Genomic DNA, 26,370 nt, shown 5'->3' on the forward strand with positions numbered 1-26,370 from the left:
AGTTAAATGGCTAGCTACACACAGATGTGTTAAAACGTAAAGAAAATAGCTAGTCAAGTGACAACTATTTTGCAATGACATCATTTGCCAAGGAGAATGCATATGAATACATGTTTCAATGTAAATTCAAGAGCCGATGACCAACGTGCACACTGATTTTATTCCAAGAGGCATCAATTATAATGCTAATTTCACTATGGTTTACTTCAATGATCCATACGTTACTTTTGACAATTCATCTTATATCCGCATCTTCAGAAGCGTAAGAATCAATTCATATATTGGCCACTGATAGTTTTCAGCATAAAATAATAAGAAATTCTGAGACTACCAAAAATTATAAGGAATTTGGAGAATGAGTTCCATGTTTCTATTGACTTTTCCTGTTTATCAATATTTACAGTAATCTAAGGAATTCAACAGTGAATTGATAGTCACGAACACCATTGAGGGCCAATGCTAGACAGGAAGCTATACAATGAGTTTAAAGGGGTTTAGTGTAAAGTACATCGAAACATGTTGTGATTAGGTGTCGAAAAATTGTTCTGCCAGGAAGTCACAGTGGGGCTTTATCTGCATTTCTGAAGCATCCACAATTTGAATCACATTCCAACACTTGAAATATAACTGTTTCGGTTTACTGTCTTCATACATTTCCATATTTCACATCCTAAATGCCACGGAGTAGTTTCAGACTGCAACATCACAGACTGCATATCATCTTAAAAAAACCAAATTCTTATATTAAGATGAGTTCGTTTACTATGATTTCAACAGATGATTCACTTGCTTAACAGCAGCAGCAGCAGCAAATATTACGATTTTCATCACCTGAACAGTTGCATAAGAAGGAACATCAATCATTTTTAAATCCTGAAATACCAAACACAAAGAGAAAGACAGCAAACAGATGGTAGACAATCAGATTGTACACACTTTGCAGAAAACACGGTATACTCGCACTAATTCTGGATAGTAACAACATGGGATCTTCTCTCTTGGAGATCCATACAGGGATGTTCTATCCATCTAGCAGGGAAACCTTCACACAGCTCTAGTAAAGATGTGAGCAAGAAGTGGGACCAAGATATCAAGAAGACTTTCAAATTGTAACCAACTGATGGCATCACTCACCTTTTGTGGAGTAGAAAAGGTGGCGAATTCATGCAGGTGTAAACCACATGATGGGGAAGGGGAGGTTGCCCCAGAATGTCATAGACTACCTTTGCATATGCTGGTATATCTGAGGTGACATCAATTGTATGCTAAGTTGCTTCACATGTCCGCAATCATCAGAACTCGTGACTCTTCCCTACACTTTTCCCAAGGTTTCTACTCTGTAGGGAAGAGTCAAGAGTGTCAAGTATGTCAAATAGCCACAATCTAGTTCACGGCTTTCGAAACTACATACGTGCACAACCTTACCAAAGCGTCAAAGTCTGCATATCCACAGGAAAGTTGAGCAAAAGCAGCCTTCCGTAAGCAAAACCAAGGCCCTGTTTCATCCCTCCCACCCTATGGAGAAGACTCTCCGAACAGCCATCTATTTTCCCACTTGAATTACCATTTACGGAGTAGGCAGCCCTTCTGCACCTAGTTACGCCAATCCATTAATAGCTTTAGAGGTGGGATTCATGGCTTCCAATGCCACTCCACCATTCTGCAACTTCCCAAAGAGTCTTTCTGGATGGAACCAACTATCTAGATTGGGAATTGCACATATAATGCATAGATTCCCCATTCCATATCTACGACGATGCCAAGGGTTTCCAGCTGCTACAGGAACCGAGTATGTGGCACAGTATCAAAGGCTTTCTGGAATCCCACAAAGCAGCAATAAATCCGATTTTTATGAGCTCTGACCTCCTCAATGAGGACTTAAATAGTCAATATGTAATCCAAAGTTGTGAACCCCTGTGGTTCTGACACACATGCACACATTTTCATGACAGCGTTGTGTTCATGACTTCTAGCTTATCCACAAATACTCCTTTTTGCTATTTGACTACCTTTTGCTTTTATTTCTTTTTGAGCATGCTCAGCGTGGGCATTTCCTTCTCTCCATTGTCTTTTACTGTAGATATGCATTTGGAGCTTTCTTTAGATTTACTTAATGTCTTCTTTTTTCCAAAAATTTACTTAATGTCTTGGTCCATTGAATAGTACTTCAACCTTATTTGATGATATATCAGCTTTTAAGTATTCACCGTATCATCTTTAATCCCAATATTTTACTTCCTTACAATACTTCCAATGTCATTTCACGGGACTTCTAGTACTATCTTCAATAGGTTAAACAATTGTATCTTCTACTTTCTAACTCACGTTTGCATTCTATCTTGCATTTCCTCTTTTAAGGTTGTTTCTACATTATGTTTCATGCATTCACCTTCCGAGCACTACCAAGTGTGGGCCCTCCCTTTCCTTCTCTTGGTGTCTTTGTGAGGTTTTCCGTATATCTGCCTTAACTTTCATATATGTATCTATCTAAAAAACCCAAACACCTATTGTTCCCAAAGAAAAAAGTTCTCTTCTTCTTCTGCATCCTCTGTTTGCATCTATAGGATTTACCCTATGCCTGCTATTCCATCGCTCATGTCAAACTGGTATCAAAGAGAAGGTTGATTGTGTGTGCACTTCTTGAGCTCTGTGCAGTCGACAAGTCAAGTTTTCAGCAGGTAACAATCAGCGCAGCTCACTACAGGTCATTATAGGCAGGAAACTGGCTGGCGGCTGCAGTTCATCATATTTTGCCCATGTGTAGGTCACAGCTGTAGGCAACAAGCTCACAGCAATTTAAGGGCAGATTCATTAGGCTTTCTTTTTGGGCTAAAAATAATGGTTGGTAGCCAGTGATAACAGCCATCTCGTGCACATCAAGAACCTTGAGATGCAAACTTCTGATATCTAAGAACTTAAGAACATAGATATCTAAAAACTTCAGATATCTAAGAATTCACGAATCTAGACATCTAAGAGAGAGAAAGAAAGATACATTAACATCTTTTAAGAGGTCAAAATGGCCTGTAAGACCAAATAAGAATTTACAACTGAAGTGTTGTCTTGTCTTTGAGAACAACAAATCAAAATAAAATTAATATTACAAAGCAAATAGAAAAGTAAGCAGAGAGAGAGAGAACCTCCAACATATTCTCCCTGGCACGATGACCTTTTGGCAACAGTCTGAACTCCTCGGTCAAACGAATGCATTCTAGGACATTTTCTGGTGTAACAAAATCCAATGCAACCTTGAAGCAGGACTGCAACAAATACAAGATCCACGAGTTTCTTAACTTTAAATCATTTATCTCCTTTCCTACAAAAGCCCTAAAATATACCAAGCCTACCACATGTTTGTTATCATTAAATATCTATTGATACCTTTCCAGATAATGCATGTAGAAAATGGACCCCTATATATATGCATCGATTTCCAGATAATGCATGCAATAATGAATTTCCAACTACAACAAAGATATCATAAATATTCAGAAACAAATAAAAGTCTCTTTTGATTATTTCTTATGTTTTTAAGATATCAAGTTGGTCTTCTCATTTGATGTGAACTGGAATGATTAAGGAGCGGACTGTCCAAGATCCACCTGGACCTCATAGTCTTTGTAGATATCTGATATTTACATTGCATTTCACTGGGACTAAGAAGAAGAAGATACCTAGCTTCAAGAAACCAAAGAACGAGATTATCATTCTAACAATAAGATAGATAAAGCAGAGTTTGGTAATTAGAATCATGTTTCAGGGATTCTAGTGTGTCCTTAACGTGTTCTAACTAAAATACATTATTACACCTGAACTAGTTAAATAGATCCTTATATCTAACCTTAGACTGAATCTGAGCATATATTCATATATATATATAATATACCTTCATATTTCTCACTTGATGAGGACAGCCAGCAGGAATAAACACAGCCTCCCCCAAGTGTTGCTGAAATGTCCAAGCTTCAATACCTACAGAATCAGAGGAACAGTTAATTTAAAGAACTTCCAGATTGTAACATTTCAACTACATACCATACTCCTCTTTTAGCTTTCTTTTGTGCTCCTCATTAAGAAAGATGGTCCGATCATGGATGGGATCATCTACCTGTAATTAAGTTACAATTAAATGTAAACATTTACCACTTACAATCACACAATATGAACAATGTGAGGCATTGGTGTGAACATATCATACATGAATAAGAGACTTCTCTTCAGTGTGCTTGAATTCCCTCCAATGTTGCTTCAAATAGGCTTGCAGTTTTGGTACATCCTCACGACGGAAAATATCCCAAAGGGCTGCACCATTAGCTGATTCTACTTTATTATTAACACGCAAATCTTTCTGCAGATTTATTCCTGCATGATGTGAATCTTCTGCAACAGTCTTCATACAATGGTCCTTTTCCTCAAATATTGCCTGCTCACACTCCACTTTAACTGGGATGGATTCTATTGTGTCGGCTTCTGGAACAATATTCTTTCCTAAAAGAGGATTGCTGTTTTTGTCTACTATGTCAGCTTTTTCAGCCCAGATAACTTGGTTGCTTGCTTCTTGTTCCTTTATGGCATGAGTGTCATGGCACTCGTTTTGATGGTGATGGCTATCTTCTACTACTTGTGGTTTAGCATGATGAACATATGTAAGCTCATGCTCCACTTTAACTGGGGCAGACTCTACTATATTTGCTTCTGAAACAATGTCTTTTCCTGCAACAGAATTATCATTTTCTTCTTTGATTTCAGTCCTATCACAGAGCAAGTGATAATTTTGCGTGTCAATCTGGCTCATCTGTGAAACCATGTCTAGAATATCTGCTTTTTTATCACGAATGACATGGCTTGGTGCTTCTTTGTAATGACATTCCGTCGATGTTTCTTGAGTTTTTTGGCATTCCACTCCAAGATTTACAAGCTGATCGCCCATATTCTCCTGATCTGCTTCAACTGGGACAGGCTCCTCTAATGTATTAGGTTCTGGATCAATGTTCTTTTCTAAAACAATATGATCATTTTCTTCTTTGATTTCCATGACATTGCTATTTTCTTCATTTAATTTGTCAGTGTTTTGCATATCAGTCTGAATAATCTGTGAATCACACTCTGTTGTGTCAGCTTCTTTGTTCTGATATTCTTTTGACATGGATTCAGTTTCTTGGAACTCACCATGATGGCTAGCTTTTACTCCTTGTGGCTTAACAGCATGATCATCCATGTGCTCATACTCTGCTTTAACTGGGATGTGTTCCTCTAATCCATTAGGTTCTGGAAGTAAATTCTTTTCTGAAACATTATGGACATTTTCTTCATTCATTTCAGTATTACTACTTTTTCCCTCATATAATGATTGAGTTTCTTGAAAATCAATCTGAGTCACCTGTGAATCAGAGTCCATTACGTCAGCTTTTCCAGCAAGACTAACACACTTGCTCACTTCTTCATAATGATATTCTTTTGACATGGCTTTAGCTTCTTGGCACTCACTATAATGGGTGTCTTCATCTTCTCGTGGCTTGACATGATCACTCATGTGTTCATGCTCAATTTCAGCTTGGACAGATTTATTGGTTTCTGGAACAATATTAGTTTCTGACACAATATGATTGTTTTCTTCTACAGTATCAGTAATATTTCTTTTGGCCTCACATAATAAGAGATTGTGTTGAATATCACTCTGCATCACCTGTGAATCAGAGTCTATTACATCAGTTTTTTCAGCAAGAGTAATATAGCTGATTGCTTCTTCGTAATGACATTCTTTTGACATGGTTTGGGTTTCTTGGCACTCATTATGATGGCCACATTCTACTATTTGTGGCTTAACAAGATGATAATCTATTTCGTTTTTGGATAAATAATGGTAATTTTCACCTTTTTGCTCTATCAACACATGATCTTCACTGTTTTCCTCTCTCTGAATTTCGACATGTTCACCTCTTTGCTTTACCGGAGCATCCTCATCAACTACTTTGGCATTGCAATCTCTTTGGGAGGCAATGTTTTGGATAGAATTGGTTTTTTCTCTACCAACAGTAGTTACAGGAGAATCGACGTTGGCTTGTTCCTCCGGAATAGAAACACCTGTACGGGGATCCTCAACTCCATTATAATCAGGATTATCATTGGTTTCAGGGTGGACAGATTGTTCATTTGCAACATGATCAAACTGAAGCCTACTGACATGACCATCTACAGTAACAATATTCAATATTTTATTATCCGGCTTCATGGTAATTTTTGCTCCAATTTTTCCATCTGGAATTCTATCCCTAAACATTAGAGAATCATCATTTCCGAGTACCATTATTCCTGACGCAGGGGCATCTTCAACCATTATGGAACCATTATTAATGTTTTTATTAATAACATTACGTACAGATAATGACTCTACAGATTCATCCTGAGCATAGATGCCAGAATCACATTCATGGTTTATCAATGCAGCCTTTGGGATCTCAGCCACACCTACACTGTCATCAACAGCCTGAGTTAACTTGCAATCTTCAGCTTTTAAAGAAGCAATGATAGCTTCGTTGATAATTGCCTGTAGGTGAATAAATCAATAAGTTCACGACTCAGGATGTTACCAATCAATGTATTATTCTGAAAAGATAGACACAAATCTATATGTATACCTATATAAAATGAAGAAAACAAAAATAAAAATTCCAGCAAAGACACCAAAAAATTATTTTAAACCTGACAAAAAAATCTATGAGATATCCTCAGAAACAAATCTTTTATAAAAGTTGAAGTCAGTGAGAGCTATGAGACAGATAGCACAGTCAAAATAGTTGTACCAATTGGCACAGGCAGAGGTGTAGAGGCTAACGAGATGGAGCAGGGGTGGCATATTCAGTGTCAAATCAGCAATCATGTCATATTAAAGATTCGTATTTGTTTCCATTCAACAGCGGTGCCTCATGAATTAGGAAAGTATTACAGCGAAGTGACCCAAAGCATTACATTTGTATTTGCAGCAACCATTATGAAATGAAGTTAAGTGGATTGGGATGTCTGTAAATGAGAAGCCAGATCAAATTAACGTCTATAAAACAAGGTATCACAGCTACCATGTTCTATAGGATACAAACTCGGGCAGATACACTTAAAATTAAGTAAACTAATTAAGTGAAACATGAAGTATTTTCCCTGTGTGGAAACTAATTCTCCAACATGTCACAAGTAAAGAGGAGCATCCTTAAGAGTGACCAAAATAAGTGACTTATCAATCAGGATCTAAATGCATGACATACGCAAAGAAAGCCATATTAATGTCTTTTAAGAGAACAAAATGGCCTATAGATATTATCTCTCAAAACACTATCTCGTCTTTGAGAGAAACCAACCAAAATAAATAAATAAAACTAAGTATAAGGAACCAAAGTGCCTCGTTCGCTTTAAATCCCTAAAATGGGCCGATCCAAGATGGAAAGGTCTCCACGGCAAGGGAGGCACCTTCATTCTTGGGTGATAATGGCCTTTACCTATAAACGACAAGGGTGATTGGGCCATGATCCAAATGGCTGGGATCTACATGCACTACGAATTGCTATTAGCTGATCTATCATAACATCTAATGAGTGTCCTGGTCAAGAGCCCACTTGTGTAGCCCTAGATTTGTAGCATGAATGATAGAGCTAACGAAAGTTGTGATGGTCCTTTGTTGATGAGTTGTTATGACTATATTATTGTTCTGATGAGTACATAGAGAGATTTGGGGGTTCCAGAGCACACCTAGCAGGTATAGCTATACAAATATTACTATATGCTGATGATATTGTGCTGATTTCTGACTCTCCGGAGGGACTACAAAGACATCTAAATGCCTTAAAACTATTTTGTACGGACAAAGGTTTGTCAATCAACATGAATAAAACTAAAGTGATGGTGTTTAACACCACCCAAGCATGGGTAACAAGATCAGAACCAGAATTCTTCTTGGGAGAGGAAAAGGTGGAATACACACGCTCCTACACATACCTAGGAGTAACATTTACAGGACCTAGGTTCTCCTTACAGGAGGCCGCTTGTGCCCGACTTTCTCGTGCATATGCAGCCCTTGGTGCTCTCGAGAGACAATATGCACATTTGCAGTTCCAAGAGCCACAGACTAAGCTATGGTTATTTGATATACTTGTCACACCAACTCTTCTCTATGGAGTAGAGACATGGGGACCGAGTCTTAACAAGGCAAATCATTGGAAAGATTTAGAGAGACCTTTAGTGTCAGTGATTGCTCGCATGATAAGAAGCAAAGCATCGGTGCCCCACGATATAATCCGGGCAAAGATGGGAGCAGCACCTATAATAACCAAGGCGTTGTTCCGATCAGTGACATTTATCCAACGTCTTTGGGAGCTCCCTAAACGAAGGTACCCAAGGTTGGCACTTATGTCATCAAAACAACTGGCTGAAATGGAGACACTCATTGTTGGTATGCTGAAATGCAACAATGGTTCGAGTCACATGGCATGACTATAAATACACTACCCCCGTTCCAATATAGCTTGGACAGTTCCCATCTAAATATTAACAATCGGCAACGGTTCGGTTTGAACCGAACCGAACCGCGAAACCGCGGTTTAACGGCTTAACGGTTTCAAGGGTTCGGTTCGGTTCGGTTCAAGTTTAGGTTTTTATAAACGGTTCGGTTCGTTTCGGTTTGGTTTCAGCAGTCAAAAACCGCGGTTTAAACGGTTTAACGGTTTTTAATTTTTATTATTTTTAAAAAAAATTTTAAAAATTCTAAAAAATTTTAAAATTTGTTTTTAAACAATCTTTTCATTTTTACTCTTATTCTCACATTTTAGGAACATCTTAAAAATTTTAAAAATTCTAAATAATTAAATATTATAAATTTTTTTTAAAAAATAAAAAAAATTGATCTATGTTGAAGACCGAAACCGCGGTTTTTACGGTTTAACGGTTTGAAAAATGTTTAACGGTTCGGTTTAAAGGTTTCGCGGTTCGGTTCAGTTTGGTTCAGGTTTCAACTTTTTTAAACGGTTCGATTTGGACCCTCTCGAACCGTTGCCGATTGTTACTAAATATGACCAAAGTGGAAAAGAATAGAGTGATCCGAACTAATATTATTAACTTGGAAAACAAGATAACATGGATCAGCCCCAAAATACCACTTGGTACAAAGATGGCCCACTTTAAGACACTTCTTACATACATCGGAGGATGGATTTGTCATCAGGCCACCTTATATGGACATACATCTATCCTATGCCCTGCGTAGTGTGATAGGGCAGCTGCGAACTTCATCACATCAGCTACAGATTGAGGTAGGCAGATATACACGACTACCTCTAGAAGAGAGAATTTGCCAATTGTGTCATCAAGGAGTGGAATCTGAAGAACACTATGTTTGTCATTGTAGTGTCTTTTATGAAATCAGAGGGAGATACCATTGCCTCTTTAAACAAGGCTTTGGCCCACTACGCAAGGTAATGGAATATGAGGACCAACGATGCCTAGGACTTTTCTTGCTAGAGCTCAAGAGACATCGGGAAAAGTTGTTGAAGAATACAGCCACACAAGCTCATCCACAAAGAACAATCACAACTTTCTTTAGCCCCATCACTCCTAATGCTAGAAGTCAACCCCGGGATACACAAATGGGCTTCAGACCAGGACATAACGAAGGGGTTACAATTGATCGGGCAATGGCAATTTGCCGTGCACGTAGGCCTCGGCCCCATGGACCAAGACCTCGACACCCTTGTCATCAATAGATAAAAGCCATTATCTCCCGCCATTGTAGGTGCTTCCCTCAATTCGGAGACATTTCCGTTCTAGATCGACCTATGCTAAGATCTTACGAAGACAAAAGCTACAATATACGTAACTTGAGGATCTCACATGTGCCAAAAACCAAATTCCCTCATTTCTTTTCTTTTCATGTTATTTACTTTTATATTTACTATGTAATATTTGTTTTATTTTGATTTGTTCTCAAAGACGTGACAACACTTAAGATGTAATCTCTTATTTGGTCTTATAGGCCATTTTGGCCTCTTAAAAGACGTTAATATATCTTTCTTTCTTTCTCCATGTCTCTTGAGATCCATGAAGAATGAGCCCAAGCATTGTGGGTCTTTGTATTCCTTTGCCTTGTGGAGAGGGCCAAGGCCTTGTGTGAAGAGGCAATGGTATCTCTCTCTTATTTCATCAAAAAGGCATAGCATCTATCAAACAATAAGGTGATCTATTCTACCATATTTGTGTGCATATCTACTCATCTATATAATGACAAAAGAGAGTGGGTGAGAACGGCCATACTTAACTCACTCCAATTTTGCAACCCACAACCTCTGACAAGCCATTAGGCGCACATGTTTTTCCTAATACTGAGCCATATGGTACATAGATTCCCCATTGCATATCAATAGGGATGCCAGGGGCTTCTAGTCGTTGCATGCGCCAAGAATGTGATATAGTATCGAAGGCTTTCCAAAAATCCACAATGCAGCAATAGATTCTCCTTTGGTGCGCTCTTCCTTCCTCAATAAGGGCTCATTGGGTCAATATATGATCCAAAGTGATAAAACCCTTCCAAAAACCTTCTGACAGCTGAATAGAAGGCATTTTGCTACACCCATACATTCAGTACTAATTCTTGTAGGGAAACCTTCATACATAACTCTATTACATATGTGAGCAAGAAGCAGCCAGGTGTTACAAAATAGTGAAATTGTTGGCGTACCAATCCAACATGACCTTGGGTCTTTCCAAATTGAAGCTGATCAATGCATTGCATTTCTCATATTTTGCTAAGTAAAAAACGGTGTATTCAGATTGAGTTGAGCCATATGGATGGGGGAGAGCGGCTGCTCAGGAATGTCATATAGAGTATACGTAGTCATGCCAAGTCTGAATTGAAGTCAGTTGTGAGCCAGGTTACCTCATTTTAAACAAAATACATGCCCTTTTACTTTGTTGTCATAGGAACAACATATACACTTCTGCTTCAAATGTAGCCAAATAAGATCTCTAATTCTTCATCAGAAGGTCTTGAAAACTTTCTCTTGTTTGTTTCTGTACAAATCCTCTGAGAAAATTCTCTTACAAGCATCTATTATATCATGGCATTCCTCATTATACCAACTATTTTATGTGGCTCTACCACATATATGTGCATTGACGATTGTAAGTGTTGCGAAAGGCATTTGTGGCTGCATAATACAATACATGGGCAACCTTTGTGTGACTTCCTCTAGGGATTCAAAAGGAACCACATGAAGCATGTCATTGTGTACTCCACAAATGAACACATGAACTCAAGAAAATTGATATTTAGCATGGTCAGTCCTGTACTTCGCATGCACATCCTTTTGGCATCCATACTTCACCTTAAAGCATAGATATACATTACCTACTACCAAGCCAACAAGTCTACTGGAAATAGTGAGCTCCCTTACCTCGGGTAGAAGGTATAAACATAGCAAACTCTCTTTATTGTAATAGAATTATAGTATTATATCCCCCATACTAGCAAATATTATAATATCAGCAATACTGGTAAATATAGTGTTTCTCCTGTTGGGGTAAAGGCCCTAAATGACCCCCTTATAGTGTGTACATGTATATAGGCCTATTTATAAAGGCCAAAAGTCACTCATCACTTTTTGTTACTTTTGGGCCAAGTTCAGTGTGAACTTGGCAAACCCTAAATGGGCCATATAAAACATAAGTTAAAAACTTTTGGATCTCACTTCAAAGGTGAGCTCCTCCAACTATTGCTCTCTCGCTCTCGCTCTCTCTATCTATCTATCTTTTCTACCATAGCTCCACTATTGCATCTAAAGAGCCCAGACTAGGGTGAATCCTGAGTATTCCTTAGCCCTATTGACATCAATCCTAACCCTTACAACTGGTATTAGAGCGAATTTAGGGTTTCTGAACTTCTGCACAGTTGTTGTACAGCAAAGAACAGGTGTTCAAACCTCTTTATTGTGAGCTATGGCATCATCCTCCTCAGAAGTGAAGAATCTTTTTGAGATTTGACGATTTGAGGGAACAGGTTTTGACTTGTGGAAGGAATAAATGCAAGAATTCTTTTTTTGAAGGATTGTGAGAGTGCGTTGGAGGCAAAAAAACCAGAGAACATGTCAGAAGATGCATGGCAGATTTTACATAAAAAGGCTATCATACGTAACATGCTATCAGTGTGGCAAGAAAGGCCACAAGAAACCTGATTGCCGCTATTACAAAGCTAAACTTGAAAGAAAAGGGAATTCTGGAGATAAGAGAAAGGACAAGACTAATGCACATGACAGCCAAAAGGACGAAGAGAAAGCCAATTTGGCCTCTAATGTAGTCATAGAGGAGCTGCCAGATGTTGAGGACATTTTATGTGCTAGTTTTTAGCAGATGATACTTATGCATATGATGCATATGATGCAAATATTCCTTCAAAGGACATGTGCATCACTAAGAATGATCTTATTGATGCTTTGCTGACTGTCAATGATGCATTAGCCCAAACATGGATAGTTGACTCTGGTGCTTCATTTCATGTGACTCCTATCAAGGAGTGTTTTTCTACTTTTATTGTAGGCAACCATGGCCATGTATACCTTGGAAACAATCATGCATGTTCCATTGAGGGTATTGGCACTGTGCGTTTTTCTACAAATGGCACTAATGAGCTGGTTTTGCATAATGTGCGCTATGTACCAGGGATCAAGAAGAGCTTGCTTTCTGTGGGGCAAATGGATATGCATGGTTGTAGCATTCTCTTTGAGAAAGGATCATGGAAAATGACAAAAGGTTCAAGGCTGATTGTGAAAGGCACAAAAAAGGGAACGCTTTATTGCTTACATGGAAATGCTATATCGGGGAAATTTATTGCTTTGGCTGAAGTTCACTCCCATATGGAGTTGTGGCATAAGAGACTTGGCCATATGAGCCAAAAGGGTCTCACTAGGCTTTGTAATCTAAAGAAGCTTGATGCTAAAGGCACGAAGCTTAATTTTTGTAATGAATGCCAATATGGAAAGCAAGTGAAGCATTCCTTTTACTCTGGTGTGTCTCCTAAGTCTTGTGTACTTGATCTTGTTCATTTTGATGTGTGTAGCATGCCCACCAAATCTATGGGTGGTGCAATGTATTTTATCTCATTTGTTGATGATTTCTCTAGAAAAATTTGGGTTCAATTGCTTAAATCTAAGGATGAAGCCTTAGCTGCATTTAAGCATTTTTATGCATTTGTGACCACTCAAACAGGCAGAAAACTGAAATGTTTGCGTACGGACAATGGTGGTGAATATACAAGTGCTGAATTCAAGAAATTTTGTGAAATTTTGGGTATTAAGAGGGAGCTTACTGTTCCATATAGCCCCTCTTCTAATGGTGTGGCTGAACGATAAAACAGGACGCTTTGTGAGAGAGTGAGATGCATGCTGTCCACCGCTAATCTCCTCATGTCTTTTGGGGAGAGGCACTGAAAACTGCAGTACATGTATGCAATAGATCCCCTCACACGTCTTTAAAGGGTGACATCCCTGAAGAGGTTTGGTCTGGCAAACCTGCTTCATATGATCACTTACGTGTCTTTGGCTGCGAGGCTTTTGTACATATAAGGCCTGAGCTGAGAAACAAACTTGATGCCAAGTCCATTAAGGGCCTCTTCATGGGATATGGTGAAGAAGGCGAAATGGGTTATAGGATTTGGATACCCCAGCTCAAGAAGGTTATACGCAGCCGAGATGTTGTTTTCAATGAGGCAAGGCTGCTTCAAAACAATTGTGCCTCAAAAGATGACCATAAAAGGGTCAGATTTCAGCATGACCAGCCACTTGTTAGACCCAGTTTTGACCATCAGGATCCACCACAAAGGACTGAAAATATTGATCGTCCAGTGGTTTTGGAGCCAGAAGATGTTGGACAGCAAGATGAGGATCCTGAAAGGAATATGCAGCCAAATGATAATGCTGAAAATGGCGTTGAAAATAATGGACAGCAGCCTAACAATGATGATTTAGACATGCCACCTGATGTTGATCCATTACCTGACAATATGGATCATTGGGTGAGACCTTCTACTCTTATAAGACGAAATGTGAGTAGATTTGACCCCTCGTTGCACTACATAATGTTGACCGATGAGGGAGAACCTCTTATATATAAAGAGACAAAGGCATGTGAGCACAGCAATAAGTGGGAGCTTGCTATGCAAGAAGAGATTAAGGCTTTGCATTCAAACAATACTTGGGACTTGGTTGAACTGCCCAAAGGAAGGAAAGCTATTCCTAACAAATGGGTATATAAAATCAAGACCGTTGATGACAAACCCAAGTATAAAGCAAGGCTGGTTGCAAAAGGATATGCTCAAACTAAGGGCATAGATTTTCAGGAAGTGTTTTCTCCTGTGGTAAAAATGACCACTTTGCGAGTGCTATTTGCTATAGTGGCTGCACTTGATCTGGAATTAGACCAAATGGATGTACATACAGCTTTTCTGCATGGTGACATTGACGAAGAGCTTTACATGAAACAGCCTGAGGGCTTTGTTATTCCTGGAAAGGAACATTTGGTATGTAAGCTCAATAGAAGCTTGTATGGGTTGAAAAAAGCTTCTAGACAATGGTACAAAAAGTTTGACGCTTTTATGCTCAAACATGAGTACAAAAGAAGCCATGCTGATCACTGTTTGTATACTAAAAGAGATGAAAGTGGCGACCCAATCATTCTCGTACTATATGTAGATGATATGCTCATTGCTGCCAAGAAAAGGAGCATTGTCGATGTCCTTAAAAAGCAGCTGAAATCTGCATTTTCAATGAAAGACCTTAGGGAAGCTGAACATGTACTTGGAGTAAGAATTAGGAGACAAAGGGAGCAGCACACACTGTATTTATCTCAAGAAAAATACATTGACAAGGTGCTGGACAGATTTTGTATGGCTGACGCAAAGCCTCTAGGAGTGCCTTTACAGCCATATGATAAAGTCTCTAAGGAAGATTGTCCTAAGACATAAGAAGCAATCAATGACATGCAAGGTGTACCTTATGCTTCAGCTTGTGGTTCACTTATGTATGCTATGGTTGCTACTAGACCTGATATTGCCTATGCAGTGGGATTTGTAAGCCGATTCATGGCTAATCTGGGCAAGGCACATTGGAATGCAGTAAAGTCCATTATGAGGTACTTAAAAGGGACTAAAAATAGATGCCTCTATCATGGAAAAGGCCCATTAGAGCTGAAGGGTTTCTGTGACACTGACATGGCAGGTGATGTGGATACACGGAAATCCACAAGTGGCTATGTATTCACACTTGCAGGTGGTGCTATATCATGGTGTAGTAGGCTGCAAAAGGTTGTTGCTTTGTCCACTACTGAGGCAGAATATATCTCAGCCACCGAGGCTTCCAAGGAAGCAATATGGTTAGCACGTCTATGCAGTGAGTTTGGTTTGCCTGAAAAGGCACCCATTCTTGGTTGTGATAGCCAGAGTGCCATCTGTTTAGCAAAGAATGCTATGTTTCATGCACGCACAAAACATATTGATGTGCGATATCACTTCATTCGAGAAGTGCTTGAGGATGGCCTTATCACATTGATAAAGGTCCACACATCACAGAACCCTGCGGATGTACTGACCAAGTGCTTACCCGAAGCACAACATCAGATATGTATACAAATGGTGGGAGTCACGTAGCTTAAAGGCATCATTTATGCCTTTACGTGGGAGGTTGTTGGGGTAAAGGCCCTAAATGACCCCCTTATAGTGTGTACATGTATATAGGCCTATTTATAAAGGCCAAAAGTCACTCATCACTTTTTGTTACTTTTGGGCCAAGTTCAGTGTGAACTTGGCAAACCCTAAATGGGCCATATAAAACATAAGTTAAAAACTTTTGGATCTCACTTCAAAGGTGAGCTCCTCCAACTATTGCTTTCTCGCTCTCGCTCTCTCTCTCTATCTATCTTTTCTACCATAGCTCCACTATTGCATCTAAAGGGCCTAGACTAGGGTGAATCCTGAGTATTCCTTAGCCCTATTGACATCAATCCTAACCCTTACATCTCCAAGGGGCCAAAACTTTGATTAGGCAGCTGTAAAGTAGGAAATCGTAACATATAACTCTCTACGATTCCCTCTATGAATTCATTCATATGACAAAATCTATGATAATTATAAATACATATGTACCCACAGAAAGATATATATACCTCATTCGATTTTTGTTCCTTATCTGGACAATTGTTTATAACTGGTTCGATTGTTTGATCTGGACAACCAGATGCACTCCTTTGATTGGTTTCTCTGATTTGTTCACATTGCCAGTCTGACAGCCTGATATCAGTGCAATGAGTGAGAACATTCACCTGAAAACATAATAGCATAAACTTAAGACAATAATGTTTGAGCTTCAAGAAAGTTAAGAAAGATTTCCATATTTTTCTTGCATAATCTACTCAATGTTAAAGTATACTTACAGTATCTAACAAGTTACAATGCAGTTTTGTTACAGAATCTCCGCATCCAAGCTCCTCTTCGACACCATATGCAATATAAGTCTTAGGTCCTAAGCTTCTTTTTGCAAGATTATTTGGAATCTTTGTAGTCAAATTCAGCATTCCTCGAGTTGGATGTGTATAGTCATGGAAAGGCAAAGCACTAATAAATTCTGTACCATGTAATGGTAACCTTTCATGGAAAAAGTTTGCAGGAGGGCAGTCCTTAAGCTCAAGCATTTGAGGCCAGCCATTTTCACGTATTCGGCCATCTTGATACCCTTTGAAAAACTGATGGATGTCAATCTCAACCTGAATTATATCAATATTTCATCATGCAAACAAAGTTATTTCATGATGGGAGAAGAAAAGCCATTATAGGCCTAAGAAAATATAAGTTGGTATAGTAAATCTATTAGTACCTCACTACAATCAAGGTGGTCAATAACCTTCACAATTTCTGTATCCTCATGAGGCTTGTGTTTTGTTATCTCTCTCCACATAACTGACGGGTCCCAATTTAGTTCCTTATTTTTCTCTAGTACATCTCGCACAATCACAGGCTCACCATGAAGCCAATGCTTTTGAAAATGCTCAAAAGCATCTTTACCCATATCCAAAGCTGATGGATAGTAAATAAAATTGTCAGAGGAGTTACTTCTCTGAGCAGCTTGGTGTAGACATTTGCTATGATCAAATGGGCTAACGTTCTCAGCTGAACATGACTGGTATGGCCCAGATGACTCAGACTGAATAAATATTTTGTTATCAATAGCAGCTTCAACATCTCTCACTAGGTTTGTGATCCAACCATACTTAGCAGTTTGCCTCAAAACAGTTTTACGATGCCCACATCCAAGTGGGCAAGGAATACTTCCATCCTCATTAGCTTTCCATATTGCCAATTTTTCATTTTGCACTTCAGTAATAAGATCAACACTCACTTGTTTACTGCCTAAGAGTTTGCCTTCACGAAGTTCTTGACAGCATGCTAAGCACAAATCATAATTACAATCTGGACAACTCCTGTATAGATCCACAACTGATGTGTTGCAATAGTCACTGTAAAGAATAGAATCTGTTGGTCGGAAATTTATTTTTATTTTTATTTTATTTTACCATGATTCTTTCAAGATACACATTAATTCAAAACTAGAAAGAAACAGCATGCCTTGAATGGAACTAAAAATATCTTCATCAAACAATTTCTAAAAACATAAAAAGGCTGGGTTATATACAGAAACAAACACACTCGTGAAAAAGCTGCAGATAAGTGAAACCTACGCAGTTCCTTTTGGCAATCCAGAAAGAAAGAAAGAACGAAATGTTAATATCTTCTAAGAGAAAAATTCACTCCTACAGTTACTTTGGAAGGACAGATTATTCACTTCTTTGTGAGTACCACGCCAATCATACAACACTCAAGTGAACTGAGAAGATCAGATAGGGTGGGAGACCAAGAATAAAGATACCAGGTTGCAAAACTCCACCAGAGACAAATGACAGAGATCTGTGACCTGCAATAAGCAACAACTCCAAGAGAAGGCAGTTTATGCCAGGCTGATCCAATGGCTCTACTATACGGACTGTTCAAACCACCACCTCAATGGATACCAAGATCCATCACGAGTCCCACTATGAGTTGTCAATAGTGCTAGCTATATAGTCACATATATCATATGTGTGCATCATATAGCATATATAATAACACCTCATCATCCGAGACATCATCACTTAACATCATAAGACCATGTATGCAGGCAAACACAAACTGTACCCTGGATAACGATCATCTCTCTAAGGATGGATGTATTGCATCATTGCATTTATTTATCTACATTATTTGTTTGTCCTTTAGATATCCACCCCTGTAACTCTGCATTGCCTCTTAGGAAGATTTCAGACTTTACATGCTCACAGTTTATCTCATTGTTGATAATTTATTACAAGCAGCATCAGCATTGACAACATATATCATCGAATTTATTTCCATAGATTATTTTTCATTTATTGAGCATACCTAGAAGACCTTATTTCTTGAACATCTGAATTGTCCCATTGACCGATTTCAGCCTCTTGTAGATGTTAATAACTTTCTGCCGTCCTTCCTTTCTATTTTTACGGCCATGTAGTCATATGTACGAGGTTCTTGCCACTACCAATGCATTATTTCTTTTTTATTATCATCTAAATCTATAACTGTCACACCTAGGAAATGTACAACAATAGCAACCTGGAAACAATTGTCACACTAAATTTACCACAAACATATGCAGAACTTACCAATATAGAAGTTCATCTGGTTTCATCCTTGTCCTTTCAATGTCTACACCAGATATTCCTGCAGCTCATAATATAGGTTAAAAACTTGAATGAGATGAGAAAGTACAAAGCAACATTTGAACTTGGTCTTTCTGCTAACCTTGAAGTTTAGCCTCAAACTCAATTTCTTCACTTTGTTTTTTATCTAAGCTTTTTAGAAGTGGTAAGAGGAAAGACAGCATATAGCAAAGAGCTGATATCTTCTGTGATTTGGATGGCCTAACCCTTTCCTGCAGCCATTATAGTTCACATGATAACATGTTACATAGCAGATACAAAAATTTCATTTTTCAAAACATATCTACACAAATCCTTGGAGACAATCATATCCGACAAATTAAACATGATCTTTGAAAGTTGTTATCTGTAAGGTCAACATATACATGATTTCTGAAAGCCATTCTCTGTTATTTCATACAGATGTAATGCCCGACGACTGTGTTAAATACAATGGCATTACAAGTTTGATCATTGTCAAAACATGTGGAGATAGTTTTGCACAATGACCTGTTTTCTACAATTACAAATAGTCAATCGTTAGCATTCATATTGTATTCATTCACTCTGATATTCATGGAATTGTGCTGTAGAAATTCTAAAGAAAAACAATTCTGAATCCATTAGTATGTATTCATATAGAAGGATAAGTAGGGCCATCACAATGAGTTTCATCAGTGGATGGGTTCAAAGGTCATGTAGGACCACTTTTGCCATTCAATATGTTCAACTGTTTTTTCTGATGTATGCATAAAGGTTTTTAAGCAGCTCCTTGTGATTTAAGGTGCCAATAAAGTCTTTTAGTGAGATAATGCAATGGTAATACAAACATCATCAGTTTGAGTCCCTAAGTAGTGAGGAACTTATAAAGACCTAAAAAGTATGGGTATAATGAAAAGTGTCATATATTAATAGCCATCCTTGACCTTGCCACTCTCACATTCAAGAGTTCCCTGCCACCATTTGCAATGTGCTATGAGTGTCCAAATGCTTTTAGAAGAATGGAATGTCTCTGCCTCTTAAAACTGTGATCATACAGGCTTGAAGCCCCATATATTCAATCTGACTAGTAAATGATCACTCTCCTATTCAAATAGAGAGGGACAGAGTAACTGTTAAAGTGTGTTGTATAGGGACTGAGTTGAATCAAATCATCTGGTTGTATAATGATGGAAATGATAGGATGTGGATGAACCTAATTTGAAGCCCACTAGAGATATACGTATATTGTCGATATATTGTTCACTTTAACAACCTTTGAAGTTAAAATCATGAAACAAAAAATGATTTTCATCAATTATAAATGCGGCAGCCAAGAATTCCTAAGTGGCAACAAGCAAATTAGGGTCATGGGCAAAGGCAACAGGTTAGGCACTTGACGGGCAAGATATAGGAATCAGGGCAATAGCATTTGAAGCAAGTTGGAGAAGTCAGCAGTCATGCAAGAAAGGGTTTGGAGAAGAGAATGTATGTTGAGGCAAAATAATGAAAGAACTCAAAAAGAAAGGTAAAAGTAGAATAATGTTTCTCCTGCTTGTCAAAAAACTGATAGGTGCCAACTCTAAGAGCTAGCAATAGCCCGATGTGGGAAATGACTATGGAAGAAAGTATCAGTAAATGAAAACGTAGAAGAATGTTCTTCGCTTGTCAAAAATATAATGAATGCCAACTCTAAGAGTGGCAATAGCCCAAAGTGCGAACCTCAATGCAAACCCACTGTCCTCTGAGGCAGAGCTAATAACAGCAAGTTCTGCATGTCATATCACTGCACAAGGAAAGCTAAATTTATATGACTCATCCTCTGCCAATAAGGGCTGGTTGTTTTATTTGGTCTAACATTTTTGGCAATAGGCTATGGCATCTTTGTCATTCCTCTGACATGATGACGAAACTTCTTGTCCTTGTCCTTGTTCCTCATCTTCTCACCAAACGATGAAGTTGCCTCCAGTAAGGGTCCTATGGATGCAATAGATAGGCCTTCATTGCAATTTTAAAGGTTGTCAGATGAAAATTAGTTTATACTACTCACATACAACTGCACACTCTCTTCCATAAAATAAAACAAATGCTCATGATGGATTAAAGCTTCATGCATGACAGAATGATGGGTGTAGGTTTATTTGCCTACTATCTTCAACTATGCCACAATGCTAACTACATAAAGCACGCCCATGTTTGATCAAAGCTCCGTGCAGGACATAGAGATGGTGCAGGTTTATTTAGACTATTTTCTTCAACTACACCATGATGCTACTACATAAAGAATACCCATGTTTGATCAAAGCTCCGATGTTGCTGGTTTATTTTGAATATTGTCTTCAAATATGCCACGATGCCAACTACATAAAGAATACCATATGCATTACTTCAACTCATGCCAGTAGAAATCTCTCATTAAAATGGCTCTCCCACATGAATTGTATCCAACTTACATACATCACAAAGTAGACATTACTTTACAATTATTGCAGCTAGTGTATCTTCATACCATTGAATTTGAATTGCCAAAAGCAGATTCCTTCACATTTCTCGTAGAGTCACCATAAGTGTCTTTGATTCTCCTTCCTGAATCATCTGTTTTGGGGCTGCTCTTCATTCTACCATCATCTTCCTTTTCTTTCACTAGATCTTTAGAATTATCTCTGATCTTCTTTTCTGTTTCATATTTTTTCGCAATATCATTTCTCGCCTTTTTAATTTGTTTGATTGCCCTGTGTTGATCCTGAAGTTTTCGCTTTGTATTTCTCTCAAAGTGCTGCTCACTGTTTACCTTCATCTTCCTTTTTGATTCCTTTCCATCATGTTCGTCCTTAAATCTTACCTTCCTCTCAAAATCATCCACCTTTTCTTTTCCATTCTTCTTGTACTGGTCATCTGTGTTTGCCATAATCTTCCTCTCAAAACTGTCAGTGTTTTCACTGCTCTTCGTCTCAAAATTATCAATCTTTTCTTTTAGTTTCTTCTGGTGCTGACTATGAGAATTTGCTCTAATCTTCCTCTCCAAAATATCCACACTCCCGCTAGACCTCTCAAAAACATCTGCATTCTTCTTCAGTTTGCCCACAAATTCATGTGTGTCCTTTTCATTCCCCTCAAGGATATCAGCTTTCTCCCTCATTTTCCTCTCAAATCCATGTGTGTAATCTTTTACATTTTCTTCAGAACCATCTTCACCATCACGATCCCTTTCCAATATTTCCACTTGTCCTATTGCAACAGCTTTTTTAAGCTTGCCAGCCCTCTTGTTGATCTTTTTGTACCTGGAATGATTACCCTGCTCAGTAGAGGCAGCTTTTGGATGCTTCACAGGTAGAAACGGCAAAGACTTTATTTCTTTACTATGCTTTGAAAGTGGGCTATTGGATTGGGAGTCAGAATCATGAGATTCAGATTCATTATCACCAACAATAGCCGTCTTATTTTTCCTTGAAACCCCTCCTTTCGCTGCCTTCTTTAGCACTTTCGAGGAATCCTTAGGATTTTTTTTAGGTCGAGGCAAAGGTTTGACACCTTTACTATGATTTGAAGATGGGTTAATGGATGGCGAGTTGCAATCTGGTTCAGTATCATCATAAGGCTCAGATCCATTACCGCTAGAAACTGCCTTCCTATCTTTCATTGGAAGTTCTCTTGTGGCCACCTTTTTAAGCATTTTAGAGTCATCCTTTGTATGTTCCCTAGGCACAGGGAAACACTTTACATCTTTATTGTGCTCTGAAGTTGGGCTATCAGATGGGGACAAAGATTCCAGATGGTTATCATCATCAAACTCAGATTCACTTTCACTAGAAACTGTTTTCTTATGCTTGCTTGGAAGCCCCCCTTTGGCTACCTTCTTACGCACTTTGGAAGCATCCTTTGGATGTTTGGTAGATAGAGACGAAGGCTTTAAAGATTGACCATCAAATGGGGAGTCAGACTCTAATTTATTATCATCAGACTCAGATTCCTCATCACTAGGAAGTGTCTGCTTAACTCTCTTTAGACGCTCTCCTTTGGCCACCATCTTAACTACTTTAGAGGCATCATTTGGATGCTGCTCTAGTAGAGATGAAGGCTTTACATTTTTGCTATGCCTTGAAGATGAGCCATCAGCTGGGAAGTCAGAATCTGATTCGTTATCTTCATCAGATGCAGATTCTTTATCACTAGAAAGTACCTCATCTTTCCTTCGAAGTTCTCCTTTGACCGCCTTCTTGCTCACTCTAGAGGCATGTTTTGGATTCTTCATTGGTAGAGGCAAAGGCTTTACATCTTTACTATGCTTTGGCGGCAGGCTATGCAGTGGGGGATCAGAATCTTGTTCAGTATCATCATGAGACTCGGATTTGTTATCACAAGAAACCAACTTCTTATCTTTCCTTGGAAGCTCTCCTTTGGCTGCTTTCTTAAGCAGTTTATTATTTGCCTTTTCTTCTCCTTTTAAACGTTTGGTTGATGGTTGCTTCAAAGCAGCAATAGCTTGCCTCTTTTTCGCCTGAACAATGTGCTTTTCACACATGCCTTTGCCCTCGGCAGATCGTGCACTGCATCGCCATGACTTTCCATCAGATCTTTTGCAACGAAATTCATCAGGAATTACATCAGCTGCAGCTTGTTTGCTTCCTTTCCGTTTTCCACCCATCCCCCCAAGCCTTTTTCTGTGTACTAATCAATCTGTTTTGATGAGAAAAAACTTGATCGATCTCTCAAAAATGATCCAGAGCATCTGAAAGCACAATAAAAACATCATGAATACATGTTACATCATGGAGTTCAGAGTAAAATCAGATAAAAAGTTTCATGTCAAGATATCCATGGGAGTAAGAAACAGTTTAGTACCATTTTATGTAGCAAATCAAAGAAACTGTTTTATATCAAGAAATTCCTGTAACAAATCAAAGGAACAGTTTTGTAATCATGAAATTCCTGTAACAAAGCAGAGAAACAAGTTTTGCTGCATGAAATCTCTATAGCAAAAGAGAAAAACTATTTTTCCTCATGAGAATCATAGCAAAAGAGAAACAGGTTTTGCATCATAAATTCCCAACCCAAATCAGTTAAGCAGTTTTATATCGTAAGCAGAGAGCATGGGTGAAGCATGAAAGGACAACCATATATATTCTGTATTCTAGTTTTGTATCGTGAAACATCAAATTCACAGAAAATCTGAGAAAAATTTGTATCAAGAAATGCATAACTTATCAAGAAGATATTTTTACCATGGAAACCATAAACTGTTTTGAGAAATGAAAATCATAGCGAAAATGCCAAGCAAGCATTTCATATCCATGGAAAATCACAGAAATAGTTTCGTACCATGAATTTCGTAGCAAATTAAAACGACATTTTGCTACAACGAATTGGACGAGATGCCGGCAGTGCTACTAAAGGGCTGAGTTGAGTGAGAAAGAATTTCTACTAATTAGATCAATGAAACAGTCGCTTCAAACACATCAGAAACTCCTGCACAGAGAGAGGAAGAGAGGGAGAGTGACAGAAAATACCTGCAGATCATCTCCTTCTTATTGAAGCCAGAGCATGGATAATGGTGACGATGATGATGATGCGTCAATCTCATTCTCTGTCTCCTGATTTTCTTTCGATCTGTTTGTGCATTGCCTGCAAGTTCAGGGTTAGGGTTAGGGTTAGGGTTAGGGTTAGGGTTAAGGTTTTGTCTGTGTAAAAGGTGTGTGATTCAATGACATAATCTCAAAGTTGAGAATTATGGTTTTGAAGACATCTACTTGATCTCTGTGTAAAAGGTGTGTGATTCAATGGCGATGATCTCAAAGTTGAATTTTATGTTTGGATGTTCTGTTCCCGCAAGTGAGAGGGCGAGCGGGCGAGCAGGTGGACGTGGAGCCAGGCCGGTTGGCCGATGGGCGGGCGAGCGGGTGGGCGGGGAGCCATGAGAGCGGGCGGTCGACGAACGGACGGGCGGGCGGGTGGCACTCTCAAGTCATGCGTCCACTGCCACATGTGACTTCGGTAGGAGGGGCCATAAACAATCTATGTGGCTTAGATTTCAAGCACTTCCGAAGGCGGCCCCCACGAAATTGGCCATATGTACATGCCTTGCCCCATCCAAACACACGAAATCCATTGTCCTGTGATCGTACCTCTCTACCACAAAGTGCGCAAGTTTTTATTTGTTTATCGATGTTTGTTTTGCTTGATGATGGTTGTCCATATCTTCCCCAAAACCATGTCCACTTGCAAGAACAACAAACACTCTAAAGCTTGGTTCAAAAGCAGCACGAGGAATTTGAACTACATTTCTCTTTGGCATACGAGATTTCTAAACCTTGTCCCGTTTCTATACCTTGGAATCTGCCATCCCTTTCTTGCGACATGAACATATGCTTTTTTGTTTGAATGTTATTGTTCATTGTTGGCAATGCGGCATCCTCTTATTGTCCCACCTAATTCCCATGTTTTTACGAGATTGGTTATGTTAGTACCTCCTAAGACTTGCCTCTTTGGCCAAGTTTTGATTCTCTTTTGAATGTCATTCCTAATCGTTATCAATGCCTCACCCTCTTCCCACCAAACAACATTTCATATGTATTTGAATCAAGTGATCCGTACACCTCCATCTCAAAGTTTACCTACTTCTTGATTGGTGTGTATGAATGAGCATTTGATTTTCATCTTTACTTAACAATACCTATTGTTCAATTACACTCGTATGTTTTTATAGGAAACCCTTGTGTCATTTAATCGTCTCCTTGCATAAGGGAGAAACTCTCGTATCTACACAATATGGAAGCCCCTCGCACCTCTACCTCGAAATCTACTTGCTCATACAACAAACATGTTATTCTTGTTTCGATACCCTATGTTCAAATACTCGATGTTTTGCTTAAAGGATTTTTTCAAAGTATTCTCAAAGTTTAGAAAACTATCAAGTGCTCTCTTTATGGTGGAATATTTCTTACAGCAATGGCATGAGTTGATTGTATGTCTTCAAGGTTCCTTGTCGACTGATAATTGGTGCAACAATCTTCCTTTCCAAAACTTTACAACTCCTTTCAATGTATCGTAACAATACGACTCACACAAGATGGCTAGTTCCCCAAAATATAACTTGCTACAGGGCGGAAAAACCTTTCATTATATAATAGCTCCGCTATCGCATGAATTGAGTTTGTTCAATAATTGGCAAAAAAACCTAGTGCTTTCCCTAAACCTAAACCACGACCCTTTATTAATCCCCCTAAACATCCTTTTGCACCTACATTGTTACGGGCACGACCATATATTATCCTGTGGTGAGAATTTACCATAGTATTCTATACACATGGATAAGTGTGAGGGTTAAACAAGAGTGTAAAGAAGGGGAGGATTACTTTTAATCCTCGGGATTGAGACAACCCATTAGGCCAAGTGTGAACTTGCCTGAGGGCCTTGGGTATCGCTATAAATATGAGGCCTAGCTACCCTCATTTCATCATATCTTGACTACGTCGAGACTCTGTTTCGTGGTGGGTCAACTCTTGTAGCGAGTGCGCCAGCACCAGGTATGACTCGACGCCACGACGGTGGTATGGGACGCCAATCGAGGCTTGAGTCTGTCTCGATCCCTTCGCTCGGGGG

General features: G+C 38.8%; 1 protein-coding gene across 2 annotated transcripts; it reads right to left on the bottom strand.

Annotated features, from left to right (window-relative positions):
* Positions 1–240: 240 nt before the first annotated feature.
* On the bottom strand, positions 241–24,520 carry LOC147860942 (uncharacterized). 2 transcript variants are annotated; one of them, XM_087323324.1, is made up of 12 exons: positions 24,279–24,520; positions 21,281–23,500; positions 18,896–19,025; positions 18,757–18,814; positions 16,896–17,535; positions 16,456–16,785; positions 16,189–16,344; positions 4,199–6,547; positions 4,036–4,108; positions 3,887–3,972; positions 3,141–3,260; positions 241–831 (listed from the first exon to the last, which is right to left on the bottom strand). In XM_087323324.1, exons 2-12 carry the CDS (start codon positions 23,414–23,416, stop codon positions 763–765), a joined length of 6,147 nt encoding a protein of 2,048 aa, XP_087179450.1. In that variant the 5' UTR covers positions 23,417–23,500; positions 24,279–24,520; the 3' UTR covers positions 241–762. The 2 variants fall into 2 exon arrangements, with proteins under 2 accessions (XP_087179450.1, XP_087179449.1); XM_087323323.1 differs by lacking the exon at positions 24,279–24,520 and adding an exon at positions 24,091–24,107 and having other exon boundaries at positions 18,757–18,820.
* Between the last annotated feature and the right edge of the window lie 1,850 nt (positions 24,521–26,370).

This window comes from Azolla caroliniana, unplaced genomic scaffold, assembly GCF_043228905.1.
Source record: "Azolla caroliniana isolate FFs.n. ecotype wild unplaced genomic scaffold, voAzoCaro1.0.p SCAF_8, whole genome shotgun sequence".
Classification (NCBI taxonomy): Eukaryota; Viridiplantae; Streptophyta; class Polypodiopsida; order Salviniales; family Salviniaceae; genus Azolla; species Azolla caroliniana.

Bases quoted from the DNA above. Each gene is read 5' to 3' on its own strand.
- LOC147860942 (XM_087323323.1), bottom strand. From the start codon at position 23,416: ATGGGTGGAAAACGGAAAGGAAGCAAACAAGCTGCAGCTGATGTAATT. The intron at 6,548-16,188 runs GTATATATATCT...ATTCACCTACAG, and splicing joins AGGAACAAAAATCGAATGAG to GCAATTATCAACGAAGCTAT. The intron at 3,261-3,886 runs GTATATTATATA...TATTTGTTGCAG, and splicing joins ATCAAGTGAGAAATATGAAG to TCCTGCTTCAAGGTTGCATT.